Here is an 18,148-nt window from a genome sequence, read left to right as displayed (position 1 = left end):
TTGGTGTTTGTTGTTAAGCTAGTGTTCATATATTTCTGTACATTTGAGCTGTTTAATTACAGCTGGTTATCATACAACGGCGCTTACACAGATTAATTTCATGTTATATCCAACCACTGGTTCAATTGCTGGGTCATACAGACCTGTAGAAATGGTTTGATTTGAGCAGCTCTATAGCTTCATACACTTTGTGGATAGAAAGTAGGTGAGAGGCAGCCTTGACGTGCTGGTCCTGAAAACACAGTTGTTTGGCAAAAGCTTCCACGGCCCAGAGCCACACATGGTAACCAGCTTAAAAAAAAAGTGGTTAAATAAGAAGCAGTTTTAAGGAAAAAAAAAAAAAAAAAGCATATACATTTGGGCTGAATATGCCTTGTTTTTAGTCACTGTATTAAGCAGAACATTTAGATGCTGTTGCTATAGATCATCTATTATATCTACCTTTCCCCGTACCTACATTTTGAAACATATTTTTGGTTATGTAATATTTAAAAAATAGTGCAAAATTCAAAATACCAGAGCATGGAAGTCAGACAGTGGTTATCCTTGTTGAGGTGTGTGCAGACTGACTGCACGGGAGCCAGGAGAGAAGTTTCTAGGATGGTGGAAATGTTATGTTTCTTGATAAGGGTGCTGCTTACAAGGGTGTATTCAGTTAGTGAAATTCAAGTACACCCATGACCTGTGTAAGTTCACCCCTCGCTCTAGCATACTTGAATAAAAAGCTAAAAAACGAGGCATAGCATAAAAAATTTTCCTTGTTACCTTGACATCTTCCTACTCAAACTTGTCCAAATTCCTTTCTCTGAGACAACCATTATTATTAGTTTCTTTTGAAACCTTTAGCGGTAGACTGTGAATATACTGCATGTGTATAAATATAAATGACAGAGTATTAGATATTCTGCTGTGCATCTCTACCTTGATTCTTTTTACTTACTAAACTTTGGAGCTCCATTCTTCATCAGAATATACCATTTTGGGGCATCTTTAGGAGTTTTTACTGTATAGATACACAGGATTTAACCAGTCTTATGATGATGGACATAGAGGGTCTTGCAATCTTTTGCTATTACAAATACCGCTGCAATGATAGGCCGTTTTTATCTGTCATTTTGCATGTTTGGGTACAGTTAACATCCTACAGTTAGCACTGCTGAGTCAAAGGGTTTATGCATTTTAAATTAGTTATCAGACAAGGCCAAAGTGTCTAGTAACTAAGGGTCTGTGCATTTTAAATTAGTTATTAGACAAGGCCAAAGTGTCTAGTAACTAAGGGTCTGTGCATTTTAACTTAGTTATTAGACAAGGCCAAAGTGTCTAGTAACTAAGGGTCTGTGCATTTTAAATTAGTTATCAGACAAGGCCAAACTGTCCTTCAAGACAGTGCCTGTCTTAAGTGGACGCACCCTAGAGATGACAGAGCTTTTGTTGAAAACAACATACCGACTGGTGCCATAGCCACAAGATTGTCCGTCAGCTCCCCTCTTTCCGCCGCAGTCTGCAGAACACCTTTTAGGTCTCCTTTCCAAAGCATGAGCTGGTGGTACAACTCTGGGTGGCCATTTTCCAAGTGACCTTTTCCTGATGGGAGGAGAAAGGATATTTGGAAGACGTTTTAGAAACATCTGTCTTCACTGACTTCTAGAAAAAGAAAGGCGGATGAAGGAGGATAAATTCCTAGAATATACAGTCATGGGCCGATGGGTAAGTCACTTGCCAGTGTTCATGATGGGGCCTGAAGCCCCCTCAGTCAGTCGTCCACCTACCCACTTGCACGTGCACTCAGTCACTCACCCAGAATGAACACTGTGTGTTTTAGGGTCCTGTGACAGATGTGAGTGAGGGGTGTTTTGCAGTATGCAGACAGGGGAGCTCAAAACCTAGTTAAGCTGGGCTAAACATGTGAAACTGACCATTACTATGCCACATGATGGCAGCCATAACAGAGGCGTGTACAAAGTATCAGAGGGGCTTAAAGATGGACAGGACTGTGTGGACTGGACCCGCCTCACCTTCAGCGTCAATCATTCGGTACAGGGTAGCCCTGTCTGTGAAAAGTCCCAGGTGAAATCTTTCCTCAAGATCAGCAGACACATCCTCGCTCGGCTCTGCTAATTCAAAAAGACACAAATTCAGATGAAGTGATTTTATAGGTTACTTCTGGGTATCTGTCTAGAACGCCCCGTTCAGAGAGTGAGAGAAAGAGTCCTGTGCCCTTGTTACTATAACAGACACCCCTGCTGGCTATGATGATGCCAAAATATGAAAATACTTCAGGTTTGTTAGGCTCAGCTTTGGCAAAATTCAATGAGATAGTTTAGTTTGTGGATTGCTCAAAGAAAGATCTGGAGGGAAAAAGAGGAATGTAGGAGTTTCTGCTGTGGCAGCATCCTGGAACTCTGGGATGCTGGTTTGATCCCTGGCCCAGCACAGCGGGTTGAGGATCCAGTCAGTGTTGCCACAGCTGCGACTTAGGTCAAGACTGTGGCTCAGATCTGATCCTTGGCCTGGGAACTCCATGTGCTGTGGGGCAGCCAAAAAAAAAAAGATGAATGTAAAAAGCCAACCCAAGATTCAGTATATTTAAATGCAGCAAAACAAAACAAAAACCCCCCAAAAACTAATAAGTAAATGTTCTTAATATAAATTAGGATTTACCATGAAAGGGTTCAATATTCATTCTGTTTCTGAAGAAGTCAACGGACTTCCATTTCAGGGAAGAAATGGAAGACTAGGGTGAAGAGTAGGAGAGAGACTGTTTTTATACTGTTTGGATTTCATTTTATCATATGTATCCCTTTTCAACATATAAGATTCAATTTTTAAAACATAAACACTTCCAGCAAAAATTTTAAAGGAACTGCCATATTATGGATATATTTCCAATAAGTAAAACAATTTTTTTCTATATGTAGATACTGTTTACTGGGAATAAATAGTTGATGGAATTGATTCATGCTAAGATACTGAAGCCATCATACCAATTCCAGCACACAGATGGCTGGTAACTTGTTTATACCAGAAAAGTAGACCATTATGTCTCAAAAGCATGGGGGAATGTTGACAGTGGGTCAGAGTGTGGAGCCTGGCAGTGGGATACAAGGGGAAAGATTGCTGGAAAAGACTGCAGAAATACAGACAGCAGTTTAGGACATGGCTCATTCATTCATTCATTCATTCAAGAAATAAACAAGCACTTCTTCGGTGCCAGGTCCCAGAAGACTATGGATGGGCCAGGGGAGTGTATTTTTGTACCTTTGGAGTGTTTTGCAGTGGCTAGTACCAAACAGTCCTGATGAAGCTCTTCCTTGGATCTGTGGTCCAGACTCGTACTCAGTGGAAGCATGGAACGAGCTTTTCGCTTCTTAATGATTAGGGCTTCTGAAATGTAATAAAAGTACTGACTGAAGAAGAGCTGATCACAACACAAAACTGAAAGCATGCCCTTTGTGTGAATGTAAACCTACTGGAGGGATCCTGCAGGGTAGAGAAAGTTCCCACTCTTAGAAAGAAGCTTTCAAATTGAATTAGCTGGGGGCAGTGTTCACAACACACACAAACCTACTCCTGTGAACAGTTGTGAAGCTACATCAGTAATTTGCCAAAGGAGTTCCTCAGTACCAAAAAAATGACCCCAGTCGAAACATAATCAAAACACAAATATTTAAAACCTAAAGCAAAAATTGTACACTTTTGAGTTTTCAGTTACATGTAATATTTGAGGATGCTTTAACGAAATTTTAATTACTAGATACTAACCTGGCTTCTCTTTAGGTGCCTCCTTTTTCAGTACAGCGACTTTGTTATTAATGGTGACTTTTGACTTTTCTAAACCTAAGGAAGCTGGAGTGCAGGTAACTGGTTCCTTAGAAACTACATCATAGGGAAAAGAAAAAATGTCTGGATGAGAACAACATAGAATCCAGTTCTTTTTGAAAATTAAGAGCTATCCCAGGTTTTAAGGTGTGATTTTTGTCTGTTACCCCAAACATGAGATGAAATATTTCAGAAAGGAAACATGGGTGTTTTCTTCCTTTCCCCACCTCACAAGCTACATTCTGGGAATCTGCAACTTTATTACTTAGAACTCTGACTAACTGATCTAAGGAAAAGTTGTATGATTCTAGCCTTCATAACTTTATACCATAGGCCCGAGAGTTCTCAGACTTAGCTTAGGTGACAGAAGACTTAAATATTTAGGTGACACATTACTGATTGCATATTTAATTACACAAACAAGGAACAACTTTACCAATGGAAATCTAAAGTGTATGGGATATGGAGTCATAATCCTGAGTATATACAACCACAAACTATAAAAGAACTTGACAAAACAACCAAATTGTTGATAGTTAGGAGTAAAAGGACATTTTGTGCAGTCATTTTGTGATACAGAGGTATTCTAATGGGTCTACAAAATAAATCCATTAAGCAACCTAAATGTCCACTGACAGAGAAGTGGATAAAGATGTGGTACATATATACAATGGAATATTATTCAGCCATAAAAAAGAATGAAATAATGCCATTTGCGGCTACATAGATGCAACTAGAGATTCTCATTTTGAGAGAAGTCAATCAAATATGTGGTATCACTTATATGAGGAATCTAATAAAAAATGATGCAGGGAGTTTGTGTGTATAGAACAGAGACTCACAGATTTCAAAAGCAATCTTATGGTTACCATAGGGTACACTGTGAGAAGGAGGGAGAAATTGGAAGGATGGAAGTAACATATACACACTACTGTAGAGCACAGGTAGTTAACGGGAACCTACTGGAGAGCTCAGGGAAATCTACTCAATAGTTTGTAACAACCCATATGGGAAAAAAAAATGGAGATAGATATATATATAGCCAATTCACTTTGCTCTACACCTAAAAGTAACACAACAATGTAAGTCAACTATACTCCAGTAAATTTAAACAAACAAAATGAAACAAAAGCAAAATCTATTAAGCTTTTACATCCTTATTTATCCAAACTTTGGGTCCTAACAGCCACCCCTGGGAACAGAGAGAGTCAGGGATGTCCCTGTCCCTTAGATTTTGGCCATTTAAAATTCTGACACATCAAAATATTTTGTTTCAGAATTAAACATGAGTCAGTCCTATTTATATTGCTTGCTTGCAAGTTCCCAGTGTGGTGGTTTCTAGGTCAGGTACAGTGGTTTCTTTCAATAAATGTGGCTGATGATGTCATACTGTTAAAACTTTCCCCACGTAAGTTTCTACGTGAACACTGCCCTAGCTTCACTTTGTCCCACAGTTTAACCCTGCCCAAGGTGATATGTTTTCTCTGCAGAACTTCACTATTTCCATTGCAGTCATCCATTATATCCCCTTTGACACTTCAAAGTTATTATTTTAGAGGCTTAAATAAATCTTAAAAAAAACCCTTAATTAGTTTTTAAGGACACCAAAGACACACTAAGTTAAGGAGTTGGGAAAGCAAGTAGCTCAGAGGCAGAAAAGTTTCACTCCCAGTAAGGACCTGGCTTAGTTTCTTGGTCATGACTCTTTAAGTCCTAGAGAGTTGGTGAAACTTGGGATTCTGCCACCTACCTGTGGGGGTGTCACCACAGGGTGGCTCTGGCTCCCGGACTTCCTCCTCCGTCTCCTGGTCTGACACGCCGTTCTCAACAGGGCCTGAGCTCTCCTTTATGCTCTCTTCTTCATTCCTGTCACAGAATTCCTGCTTGGTAGGCACTCTTGAAGTGGGCTTTTTCTTCTTTTTGGGCTTTGGCTTAGGTTGAGAGAGCCTTTTTTTCTCTAATTCAATACTTTTCTTGCCTGTAGGAAATGCAGTTAAGTAAAGGATAGATTAAAATACATATATTCTTGGTTGAAAGCACTCTAGGTGATAATCTCCAAAACCTTATTACTCTTCTTTTTGATCACATTCTTGCTCTTTCCCTTCCCTCCCAGTGAATTCTTATAGTAGCAAAATGTGCACTACATCAAACCCTTTTGAGATTTCATTAAATCATAAACATGATGCCCATTTAGCCCTCAACACGTCAGTGTATGTCCTACAAACAAGAATACACTCCTACATGACCACAGCACGACCATTAAAATCAGGAAATTAACAGTGATCCATTACTGCTGTCTGCTCTTTACACTCACTCACGTTCTGCCAGCTGCATCAAGAATGTCCTTTATGGCAAACAGTAAAAGGAATCAATCTAGGATAACATGTTGCATTGGCTTATTATGTCTGAGTTTCCTTCAGCCTGGAACAGGCTCAATTTCCTTTGACCTTCAGGACTGGAAACTCTTAAAGATTACAGGATAGGCCTTGTTGAATTTCCCTCAAAATGGGTCTGCTCTGTGTTTTTCATGATTGGATTTAGATTATACATTTTTAACTATAGTGCGTAGAAGTGAGGCTACGTTTATCACTCTTTGTCTCATTATTTGATTAAGGGGCGGTATCTTGCAGGTTTCTCCCTGCCTGAAAAATTATTTTCTCTTTGTAGTTATTAAGTTGTACCCATTGAGGTTTCTTGACTAAAAACTGTTACTGTGATGATTCCAAATGGCAGTCTTCTACTCCATCATTCACTCCACATTTATTAGCTGGCTTTGAACTCTAAAGAACTTCTGCTCCTCTCTATTTATTTAAACGATTTGTTTATTTTTATCATTATGGACTCATCGATTCCTATTTTATGTTTTAATCCTATATTGCTATTTTATTTGTTTATTTATTTATTTGTCTTTTTTTTTTTGCTATTTCTTGGGCCGCTCCCGTGGCATATGGAGGTTCCCAGGCTAGGGGTCGAATCAGAGCTGTAGCCGCCGGCCTACGCCAGAGCCACAGCAACGCGGGATCCAAGCCGCATCTGCAACCTACACCACAGCTCACGGCAACGCCGGATCGTTAACCCCCTGAGCAAGGGCAGGGATGGAATCCGCAACCTCATGGTTCCTAGTTAGATTCGTTAACCACTGCGCCATGACGGTAACTCCCATTGCTATTTATTTTTTTAAGTTTTTACCTTTTGCTTTTAAGTTGTCTTTATCGAGATAATTTAATACCAGAAAATATATGCACTTTTTAATACTTTTATGAGTTTAGACTAACGAATAGTCAGGTAACCTAATGCCACAAATACAATATTTACATTATTTCAAAATGTTCCCTGAACTCCAGGCAGTCACTGACATGCTATCACTGTAAATTTAGTTTTGTCTGTTTTAGAAATTCACATGACATATAACTATTGCATGTTCTATATTAGAATTATAAAATATTTAGTCTTTTGGGCCTGGCTTCTTTTGCTCAGCATACTCTTTTTTTGAGATTCATCCATTTTGTTGTGTTTATAAGTAGTTACGTTCTTATTATGCCTGAACAGAGTTCTACTATAGAGATATACCACAATTATTTACCAGCCGATGTACATTTGGGTTGTTTCCAGTTTGTGGCGATTTTACAGATAAAGCTATGAGCACTCTTTTAAAAAATCTCCTTGTGGAGATATCATTTCTTTGTATACATTTCTAGTTGCTTATATACTATGTCTAGTTTTCTAGCTGTGTCTGGTAGGTGGGCAAATCTGGCACCAGTTAATCTTTTATGGTCAGAAATGGAATTCTCCTGCTAATTATTTACAAACTCAAATCATCCCAGATTTGGGGAGGCAGCCCCTTCAGGTTGGCTTCTTTGCTCTTTTGCTACATCTCAGTTCTTTGAGCACTTCCTTCCCTGTGGCATAGGCTGATGCTGTAGGCCCGTCTTGAATTTCTCCTGGCCTAACCTGGAATTAGCCATTTCTTCAAGAAGCCCTGGCTGGGGGTTCCCTTTTAACTGAGAATAATATTTAGAAAGCAAGATGTGGATGCCTGGTGTACTTGCGTATTGTCCTCAGGCCCCTCCTGGCTGCCATCTTTGTGTGGGCTTCATCCCCCTACCACACTGCCGCCGCCACACTGCACGAATGTCTTCCCTGCTTGACTCTGATCAGTTCAGTTACTGAATTAGGCAAGCCTTCATGCTCCAGGTTCTGACTGACCTTGAGGAGGCCGGGAATGTTCTTGCATGGACGTGAGCCATTTGTACACACAGAAGTCATCTGCCCCTGAGTAGATGCAGTCTGGATCCAACGGGGACCAAGCCACACAAAGCAGTCGACCTCGATGTCCACGGAAATTGTACAGAGGCTCTTCCTGGAGGGTATCCCACACCTAAAACCAAAAGCCACACAAGAGAATAGATAATTTTTGGTAATTTTTTTTTTTGGTGGGGGGGTGTATAGACATTTTGCAAAAATTTTTTATATCTGTGTATTCTTATTTCCTCTTGTGATCTGTTCTTTTCTCTGAGGAGATGAGTTTCAGAGAGTACTATTTCCTATGGGAAGCTTTTGTGCTCTGGGGCAAGAGGCACATCCATGGGGCTGACTTTGAGTAAACTTCTAATGGTGCCTTATGGATTTTACTATCTTGAACCCGTATTGTCATTATTTTTGGGCTGGGGATTCTGAAACCATGAAGAGAATTCTAATTCAGAGCCCACGTTTTCATGTGTGATAAATTCTTAGGGTTCTAATTTCTTTTGTCCCCAATTCTTGGGCAAATGATCATTTCCTTGCTGTTTCTTGAATTACTCCAGTCTCCATTTCACAAAGGGCAGCCCTTCATGGCTTTCAGCTCTGGGCAGACAGCTCATTTACCACTCAGTAGTACTGAGACAGACATCCATCGCAGATGATAGATCCCCAGTTTCTAAGGTCTACTCTGATTCTGGTAACTTGGAGATCTGACTTACCAATTTATTAACAGAATATTTTTTTATGAGGTATAGTCACCATTCTGTGTTTGAAAAGGAAGGAGTACTTTTTACATCACATACTCCATAATGACAGTAGGTCAGAATGAAATATTTAAAAACATCAGAATTTTGCTATTCCTTTTAATATTTCCCCTTTCATCAAAGCAAAAAAAAAAAAAAGAAAGAAAGAAAAAGAAAAAGAAAACCACCACCAAAATCAAAATAAACCCAAAACTTAGCCTGCCAAGGGCGCAGACAGGCTTAACTAAAATGCCCTCTAGAGTGCAAAAAAATCTCTACAGAGTATCTATAGAAGACATCGGTGAGGGAAGGAATGTGTACAAAACGGAGGGAAAGAGGAAGGCGTTTCAGTTAGAGTACAAGGTGAAGAACCCACAGAGTCAAGGATGCAATAGTACCTGAGCGGTACCATCATAGGAAGCAGACACCAGCCTTCCGTCATGATGTGGGCTCCATGCCAGACGGGTGATCTTGGCTGTGTGCCCTGAGAGGGTCCGGTAGGGCTCTGTGATGGTCACTGGAGATTCAGGATTGCTCTCTAAAAGACAAGGGGATGATGTCATTTTTACCAGTAACAACAGAAAGATATAAAAGAGCGTATTAACAAGGTGAGAGTCGAGATTTTGCAACATGCTTTCTACATGATTTTCAGTGGGAAATGACTGTTTAGCAGTTAAGAGTGTGGGCATATCCACAGTGCCTGGCATATGGGCTTACTGCACGAAGTGTTAGCTATCATTCTTTCTAAAGCTATCACAGAGAAAACAATACCATTTAGATGGGATAGCAAGCATGTACCGTCATGTGTATGGCACTCTAGCTAAAAGTGTGTAACGTGAACCTAGTCATGAGAAAACAGGAGTCCAAACCAAACTGAGGGGATATCTATAAAATAACTGGCCAGTATTCTTCAAAAAATTCAAGATTAAAAAAAAAAGAAAAGGCTGAGAGACTGGTCTAGATATAAAAGACAATACTGGATCAGCTGACAACACAAGAATAAGCATGGTAGATCAAACTACTACATTAAATTAAGTGAAACTATAATGGAATCGTGATTATATATGGGAATATCTTCACTCTTACAAAATATACAAATATTAAGGGATATGGGGGCATGACACATGCAACACAGTTTGGAAAAAATACACAGAGAGCAAAGCAAATATGATGAAGTGTTATAAGTTGTTGAATCTGTGAAAGGGTATATGGGGGTTCTTCGTACTATTCTTACAAATTTCCTCTAAGTATGAATTATTTATGTATAAGAATGTAAGGGTAAAATGAAGTAGATTCTGGCCATTTTTTTCCCTCTTTCTATCATTCAGTAGATATAAAATAAAAAACAAACCAGGGTGATAGTATTACAGTAGACAAAGACCTGCCTTGTTCTTAAGAATTAAGTTAATGCTCTTCAGTAAGTGGTACTGGGCAAACTGGACAGCTACATGTCAAAGAATGCAACTATAACATTTTCTCACTTTCATATACAAAAATAAACTCAAAATGGATTACAGACCTAAATAAAAGTCCTGAAATGAAAGCACAGAACTCCTAGAAGGGAACTTTATATTTTTTTTAGAGCCACACCCACAGCATATGGACGTTCCTGGGCTAGGGGTCAAATTGGAGCTACGGATGCAGGCCTACACCACAGCCACAGCAATGTGGGATCTAAGCCTCGTCTGCGACCTATACCACAGCCCCACAGAAACGCAGGATCCTTAACCCACTGAGCAGGGCCAGGGATAGAACCTGCATCCTCATGGATACTAGTTGGGTTTGTTTCCACTGCGCCACAAAGGGAACTCCCTAGAAGGGAACTCTGACACAAATCACAGTGGCTATTTTTTGGGATCTGTCTCCTAAGGCAAAAGAAACAGAAGCAAAAATAAACAAATGGAACCTAATTAAATGCTTTTGCATAGTAAAGGAAACCATCAACAAAATGAAAAGGCACTCTACTGATTAGGAAAAAAAATTTCCAAGTGATATAACTGGAGTTCTGGTCGTGGCTCAGTGGTTAACGAATCCGACTAGGAACCATGAGGTTGTGGGTTCGATCCCTGGCCTTGCTCAGTGGGTTAAGGATCTAGCGTTGCTGTGAGCTGTGGTGTAGGTTGCAGATGCAGCTCGGATCCTGCATTGTTGTGGCAGTGGTGTAGGCTGGCAGCTACAGCTCCGATTGGACCCCTAGCCTGGGAACCTCCATATGCTGAGGGTGTGGCCCTAGAAAAGACCAAAAAAAAAAAAAAAAAAAAAAAGTGCTAAGTGCTATAACTGATGGGGGGGTTAATACTCCAAAATATATAAATATCTTATATAACTCGGTATCAAAAAAATAAATAATTAAAAAATGGGCAGGAGTTCCCGTTGTAGCACAATGGAAACAAATCCAACTAGGAACCACGAGGTTTTGGGTTCCATCCCTGGCCTCGCTCAGTGGGTTTACGATCGGGTGTTTCTGTGAGCTCTGGTGTAGGTCGCAGATGCGGTTTAGATCTGGTGTTGTGGCTGTGGAGTAGGCTTAAAGCTGCAGCTCCCATTTGACTCCTAGCCTGGGAACCTCTATATGCTGTGGGTGTGGCCCTAAAAAAAAGAAAAGAAAAAAAGGGCAGAACATCTGAATAGACATTTTTTGCCATTGCTGTGGCACAGACCCCAATTGCAGCTCCAATTTGACCCTTGGTCTGGAACTTCCATATGTTGCAGGTGTGGCCATTAAAAAAAAAAAAGTTTACAAATAACAAATGTTGGTGAGAATATGAAGAGAACCCTAGTACAGTACATTGCTGGTAGGAATATAAATTGGTACGGTCATTGGAAAACAGTATGGAGGTCCCTCAAAAAACTGAAAACAAACACAACTGCCGATATGACCTAGCCAATTCCACTCCTGTTAAGAAAATGGAAACGCAAATTCGAAAAGATACATGCTCCTCAATGTTCATGGCAGCATTATTTACAATTGCCAAGATAGGGAAGCAACTTAAGTGTCCATCAACAAGTGGATAAAGGAGATGTAGTGTATATCTACAATGGAGTATTACTCAGCTATGAAAAGGAAATTCTGCCATTTGCAACAATGTGGACAGACCTAGAAAGGATAATGCTAAGTGAAATAAGTCAGACAAAAGAAAAACAAGTATTGTGTATGTTTCACTTGTATGTGGAATCTGGAAAATAAAACAAATGATTGAATATAACAAAACAGAAAGAGACTCTTATACATAGAGAACAAACTAGTGGTTACCAGTGAGGAGAGGAAGGAGGGAAGGGACAAGATAAGGGTTGGGGAGTGAGAGACACAAACTACTGTGTATGAAACAAATAAGCAACAGGAATATATTGTATAGCAAAGGGAAATACAGCCATTATTTTCTGGATATAATCCAGAAAAATAGTAAATCATGGAGTTCCCGTCTTGGTGCAGCAGAAAAGAATCCGACTGGTATCCATGAGGTTGCTGGTTTGATCCCCGGCCTCACTCAGTGGGTTAAGGATCCAGCGTTGCCATGAGCTGTGGTGTAGGTTGCAGATGCTCTGATCTGATGTTTCAGTGGCTCTGGTGTAGGCTGACAGCTTTAGCTCCAATTTGACCCCTAGCCTGGGAACCTCCATATGTTGCAGGTGCTGCCCTAAAAAGCAAAACAAAAAACAAAAAAACCCCCCAAAAACAAAACCCCAAAACATAAAAATAGTAAATCACTATGTTTTACACCTAAAACTAACTTTGGAAATCAAGTATATGTCAGTTAAAAAAATTAACTTAGGAGTTCCTGCTGTGACACAGTAGAATCGGCAGCATCTCTGCAGCATCAGAGTGCAGGTTCCATCCCTGGCCTAGTGCAGTGGGTTGAAGGATCTTGCGTTGCTGCAGCTGTGGCATAGGTTCAGATCTGATCCTTGGCCTGGGAATTCTATATGCTGCCTTTGGCCAAAGTAGATATTTGATTTGGAATCAGAGGACCAGGATAAGCTTTCTAACATTTCGTGCTCATTAATTACAAACTGCCTACAATTTATTCTAAGAAAAATGTTGTGTATACTTTCATAGTTTTCCCATATTGCTTTTAACTTGAGAGAGTCAGTACTAGAATCAAAATGTTTTTGTTGTTAGAAATAAGGATTCTCAGGAAACTACTGGAAATTAGTTCTAGGGAAATTTAAAAGGTCAACTATTTTTTCTTTTTTTTTGTCTTTTTAGAGCTGCACCCATGGCATATGGAGGTTCCCAGGCTACAGGCTGAATCCAAGCTACAGCTGCCAGCCTACGCCACAGCCAGAGCAATGCCAGATCAGAGCCTCACGTCGACCTACACCCCAGCTCAGAGCAACACCAGATCCTTACCCCGCTGAGCGAGGCCAGGGATCAAATCTGTGTCCTCATGGATACTAGTCAGATTTGTTTCCACTGAGCCATGAAGGCAACTCCCTAAAATGTCAACTATTTTCACTGTGGTTGATAGCACATACTCTGCAGCTCTTTGCAAACAGCTTAGTGTCACATTTTTTTTTTTTTTTTTTTTTTTTTTTTTTAATTTTATTTTCCCACTGTACAGCAAGGGGGTCAGGTTATCCTTACATGTATACATTACAATTACAGTTTTTCCCCCACCATTTCTTCTGTTGCAACATGAGTATCTAGACATAGTTCTCAATGCTATTCAGCGGGATCTCCTTGTAAATCTATTCTACATAGTGTCACATTATAATGCTTCACATTAGGACAAAAAGGAATTATACTTCCTTCACATTAAAAAAAAAAAAAAAAAAGAAAAAGAAAAAAAAAGGCTCCTCTGACACTTACTATAGTTCTTCTAGGTCCTGAGGAGGTTTACAGAAGCTTAAGATTCGTTAAGGAACAAGTCATATGAAAGTATGAAAAAGATCAACCTTCCAGGCAGGGACTGTTAGTTCCTAGAGCACATGCAGACTCTGCAGTTAGGACAGTGTGGGCCTGAATCTAGGCTCTATGCCATACTAAGCTATGAGACTTAAGGAAGTGAACTAATTTCTCTGGGCCTCAATTTAATCAGGAAGATAAGGATAACAAAACCTCCCTCTCAGGATGGTGAGAATTAGATGCAGTCACACATGGGAATGGGATGTGTGTGTCAAATACTCAGACTAGGAGGGAAGGGGCTATAAACTGGCATAGTCTTTTGGAGAGGGAGAGGGAGTTAGCAATAACTATATTAAAAACAATCTGGAGAAAACATGCAGTAAGCTAGTTATACTAGTTATTACCGAGGGATGGGATGAGGGAAGGAACTTCAAAAGTAACACTTTTGTTGTGTTTGAAAGCTTTGCTGTGTTTTAAATAAGGTGAATATATTACTTTTGAAAGCAGAAAAATAATAAGAATAGTATTTAATACCAAAAAGAAAGGAAAAAGGTACAGAGATTGGAACAAGAAGTAGCTGAACATATATACATACCACTCCCGTATGGTAAGAAACCAGAGTTACCTATGACAGTCTGCAGGTTGTGCACATAAATGACTGCATTGTTGGAACCAGAGGCCATCAGATAGCTCAGCTCTGGCTGGCTGCCATGCTCATGATGCCAGCTGATGGCATTGACAAGCTTGTGATGCTGCTGGATGGTGCAGATCAGTTTCAAGTTAGGAACCTTGAATATTTCTATTGATCTGGAATAAGAAACACACCAAAACAAGAAAGACGGATGCTCAAATTACAGTCCATGGCAAACAGGTATCTCTCTCATTCCATTGGACAAGAAAGGTGAAATGTAATAGGATAACCCTATCTAAACTGCAGTGGTCACTCTCTTCAAAGAGCCAGGTACAAAAGGTGGTTCTTTCAAACAGCTTTAGAAAAATCTCAACAATCTTTAGTAAGTTGTGTTTATCAGGTGGTTATATAATAAGTGGTGCTGGGGAGAAGCTAAAAGAAGTAAATAAACCAATGGCTGAATTAGGACTCTTTCTGTGATCAACAGTGAAAAGGGCATGCTGTGAGGCCTACAAAGCAATTCAGCCTAGGCTCGCTTCAAAAAAATGAAGGGAGATTTAGGCAGTTTAATTCAGGAGATGAGCATTCTGTGAAGCATACAACAACCAAACACAGACTAGGCAAACATTTTCTTTGGACTGAAAATATTTAACTTATTTTGCAGTTCTCAAAGATCCAGAGAGCTCCTGAGTCATTTAAGGATCTCAAGGATAAGTCAGGATATTAAATGCAACTAAGCTTCCCCAGTTAACATTACAGATGGCATTAGCTTGTGATCAAATGTATGTGCAATTACAAAGTTTTTTTTTTTTTTAAAGAAACAAACACATACCCGTCTTCATTGCCAAGAGCCATAATTTTGCCATCTGCTTTCCAGCTGATCTCTGTGTGCACAGGCAATTTGTACTAGAAAGCAAAACAAACCAATCTTGACTAAAAACACTGTTCTTCTTGCACATTTCTTACAATGATGACAATGTGAGAAAAAATAAAATCCATAGTTGAAAAATGTTCTGGAATTCCTAGAGTTCCCATCGTGACACAGCAGAAACAAATCTGACTAGGAACCATGAGGTTGCAGGTTTGATCCCTGACCTCACTCAGTGGGTTAAGGATCTGGTGTTGCCATGAGCTGTGGTGTAGGTCGAAGACATGGCTTGGATCCTGTGTTGCTCTGGCTGTGGCATAGGCTGGCAGCTGTAGCTCCAATTAGACCCCTAGCCTGGGAACCTCCATATGCCACCAGTGCGGCCCTAAAAGGAGGGGGGAAAAAAAGGTTCTGGAATTCCTGTTGTAGCTCAGCAGAAACAAATCCGACTTGTATCCACGAGGATGTGGGTTCTAACCCTGGCCTCGCTCAGTGGGTTAAGGATCCGGCATTGCCATAAGCTGCAGTTTAGGTTGCAGATGAGGCCCGGATTCCATGTTGCTGTGGCTGTGGTGCAGGCCAGCAGCTGTAGCTCTGATTTGACCCCTAGCCTGGGAACTACCATGTGCCTCGAGTGCGGCCATTAAAAAAAAGTTCTAATTATACAACAGCCATGCTTAGAAATAATCTACATAATCTGCCAAAGAGTTACTAAAAGCAAGTATTCTAAATATAATTTCCTAACTGGGACAAAAAGAGAGGCTGGTAAATACCAAATGTCTACAATATCTAACTTTGTGAAATGAACTTAATTAAAATGATTTTTATCCTGCATAAGACATGATACATGCCCACTGGCTTTGATAACATGAGAGTCATGGGCTCCTCAATAGAAGTCATACGCACTACCCTTGTTTTCTTCCTATCTTGTCTGTCTCTTTCCCAGATTCTTTTCTTTTCTTTCCTAAATCTTTTTGTTGGTGTCCCCCAAGGCTACCTGGGCCCTCTTTTCTTTCTTGTCTCTTTAGACCACTTCATACATGTCCACAGTTTCTTTAGCTACCACTCATGTGAAGGAACTCCAAATTTCTATGTCTAGCCCAAACTCCTTATATATGAGCTTCTGATCCATATAACTATCACAAAATTAGCAGTGTGCTAGGAACAGGAATTTTGTCTCTTTTATTCATTTTGAATGTTAATGTTCAGGTAACATTTAAGACATGAAGGAATATAGTCAATAAAAATAATTTAGGAATTCCCTGGTAGCCTAGTGGTTAAGAACCTGGTGTTGTCACTGCTGTGGCACAAGTTTTATCCCTGTCCTGGAACTTCCGATTACTTTGGGTGTGGGCAAAAAAAAAAAAAAAAAAAAAAAAAAAAAAAAAAAAATTAAAATTTGTGATTAAATGTTATTTCTGTTAGCCATGGGAAGGTAATGAGCAATGAGAGTTCCCTGGTGGCTCAGTATGTTAAGGATCCAGCATTGTCACTGCTGTGGCTTGAATTTAATCCCTGGCCCAGGAACTTCCACCATGCCAAGGATGCAGCAAAACAACAACAACAACAAAACCCAACAATAAAAAAAACCAACCACTTGAAAGAATCAGGAAATCTCAACATTTATGGTTTCACTTACAAAGACAGTTCTGGCACACAGATGTACCGACTGAATGGTAAAGAATGTGACTAAATGTAGGAATGTGGGTCAGGGATATAAGGAAATTATTTGCATTCCTAGTGCAGCTTTTGTGTACATCTGCAATTATGTCACTAAAAAACTAAAAATGAAATTACAGTTCTGTCTTCAGCAATATACCTTACATCTGTACTTGGAATTCCATGTTATAAAGTTATTTTTATCAAAACCTCACTCTGGACAAAGTGGCTGGCCTGAAAATGATGGTTTATGTTCAAGATCTGGAAGTTTATAATAAATCATCATTACAATTAATTTTTTTAGATAAGTTACTTGCTTTACTCAGGATAAAGACTTCTAAGATAAGTGTTAAACACAAATTCACTGAGCCTTTTTAGAACAATAAGAAATCTGATGAGCATAATGGATACCTCTCATAACAGCACTTATTATACAAGATGGGAAACCAAGATGTAGAGATAAGAGACTTGAGACCACAAGAACTCACTTTGATTGAATTGGTATCTCTGATGAGTTTGTTGATGTCAAAGGCCTCCCCACTAAGCTTCCAGGGGTTGTGCTGTAAGACAATTCCTTCCCCTCCACAGCTGTATAAAGTGAGGGAAGGTCTGTCTCCTTCTCCTCCTGTGTGAGATAAGAAGAGAAGCTTATCATTTTTGTTCTTCACCAGCCTTACTATTTGTTGCTACAGTATGACCACAACATACTATGAGATGCTTTAAAAGACTTTAGATTGATACACTGGAATAAAGTCACCATTCTTTGCCTCTGAACATAGTTGAGAGCAGAAGTAAGATGCATTAATTCTACGTTAATATTTGCAATGCATATTTGCTTTAAACATTTTCTGCTGCTTGAAAGAGTAGGGGTGCCGAAGGTGGAACCAGAAAACATCTCAAAGTTTGGGGAATTTACTTTTTCTTCCAGAAATAAGTACTCTTTGGGGATTTAAATATGGAGATGCAGGACTTCCTAAGTATAAAAAGTATAAGAAGAGTTCTCAAAACAATGATTTCTTCAGTATTACAGCAATTGTCTTGTTGGTTTTTGAGAAGCAAACAGTGGTTCTGGTGGTTTCTGTAAGGGCAAGTTTTATTTTCACACTGGTAGAACTATGCCTGGCATAAATCAAGGATCAGCATTTGTTGAATGAATGAATGAATAAGCTACAACTGCAGTGCTGCTTGAGTTCTGATGATTTATGCTGTCCTATGAAATGTAATTATTTTGGAAATTTACTGATGTTTCATTATGGATGGTTAAGAAAAAATTACCTAAGACTTCTGCTGAACACTAATTTTAAAAAGTAAGACCTATCACTGTAGGTATACGAAAGAGA

The 18,148-nt window shown here is 39.6% G+C and overlaps 1 protein-coding gene across 4 annotated transcripts in view; it reads right to left on the bottom strand.

Annotated features, from left to right (window-relative positions):
- Window positions 1-18,148, bottom strand: part of GEMIN5 (gem nuclear organelle associated protein 5) — a 47,685-nt gene that overhangs the window by 13,033 nt on the left and 16,504 nt on the right. For 2 of the 4 annotated variants that reach the window (XM_005672598.4, XM_005672600.4), the window contains exons 11-21: window positions 17,297-17,433; window positions 15,114-15,187; window positions 14,276-14,457; window positions 9,203-9,342; window positions 8,026-8,197; window positions 5,570-5,797; window positions 3,763-3,876; window positions 3,259-3,384; window positions 2,016-2,114; window positions 1,447-1,584; window positions 144-291 (exon numbers count right to left, since the gene is read on the bottom strand). In XM_005672598.4, the coding sequence (XP_005672655.1) occupies window positions 144-291; window positions 1,447-1,584; window positions 2,016-2,114; window positions 3,259-3,384; window positions 3,763-3,876; window positions 5,570-5,797; window positions 8,026-8,197; window positions 9,203-9,342; window positions 14,276-14,457; window positions 15,114-15,187; window positions 17,297-17,433 (1,558 nt within the window). The remainder of the gene's footprint in view (window positions 1-143; window positions 292-1,446; window positions 1,585-2,015; window positions 2,115-3,258; window positions 3,385-3,762; window positions 3,877-5,569; window positions 5,798-8,025; window positions 8,198-9,202; window positions 9,343-14,275; window positions 14,458-15,113; window positions 15,188-17,296; window positions 17,434-18,148) is intronic. The other 2 variants (XM_005672599.4, XM_013984899.3) reach the window with 1 other exon arrangement.

The sequence above is a fragment of the Sus scrofa genome, chromosome 16 (assembly GCF_054392235.1).
Source record: "Sus scrofa isolate SSC_HxYL_T2T_F1_AM1 chromosome 16, Sscrofa_HxYL_maternal_Yorkshire_Landrace_v2.0, whole genome shotgun sequence".
NCBI classification, from domain to species: Eukaryota; Metazoa; Chordata; class Mammalia; order Artiodactyla; family Suidae; genus Sus; species Sus scrofa.
The sequence above is the reverse complement of the archived record's forward strand: the minus strand, read 5'-3'. Positions and strand labels throughout refer to the sequence as shown.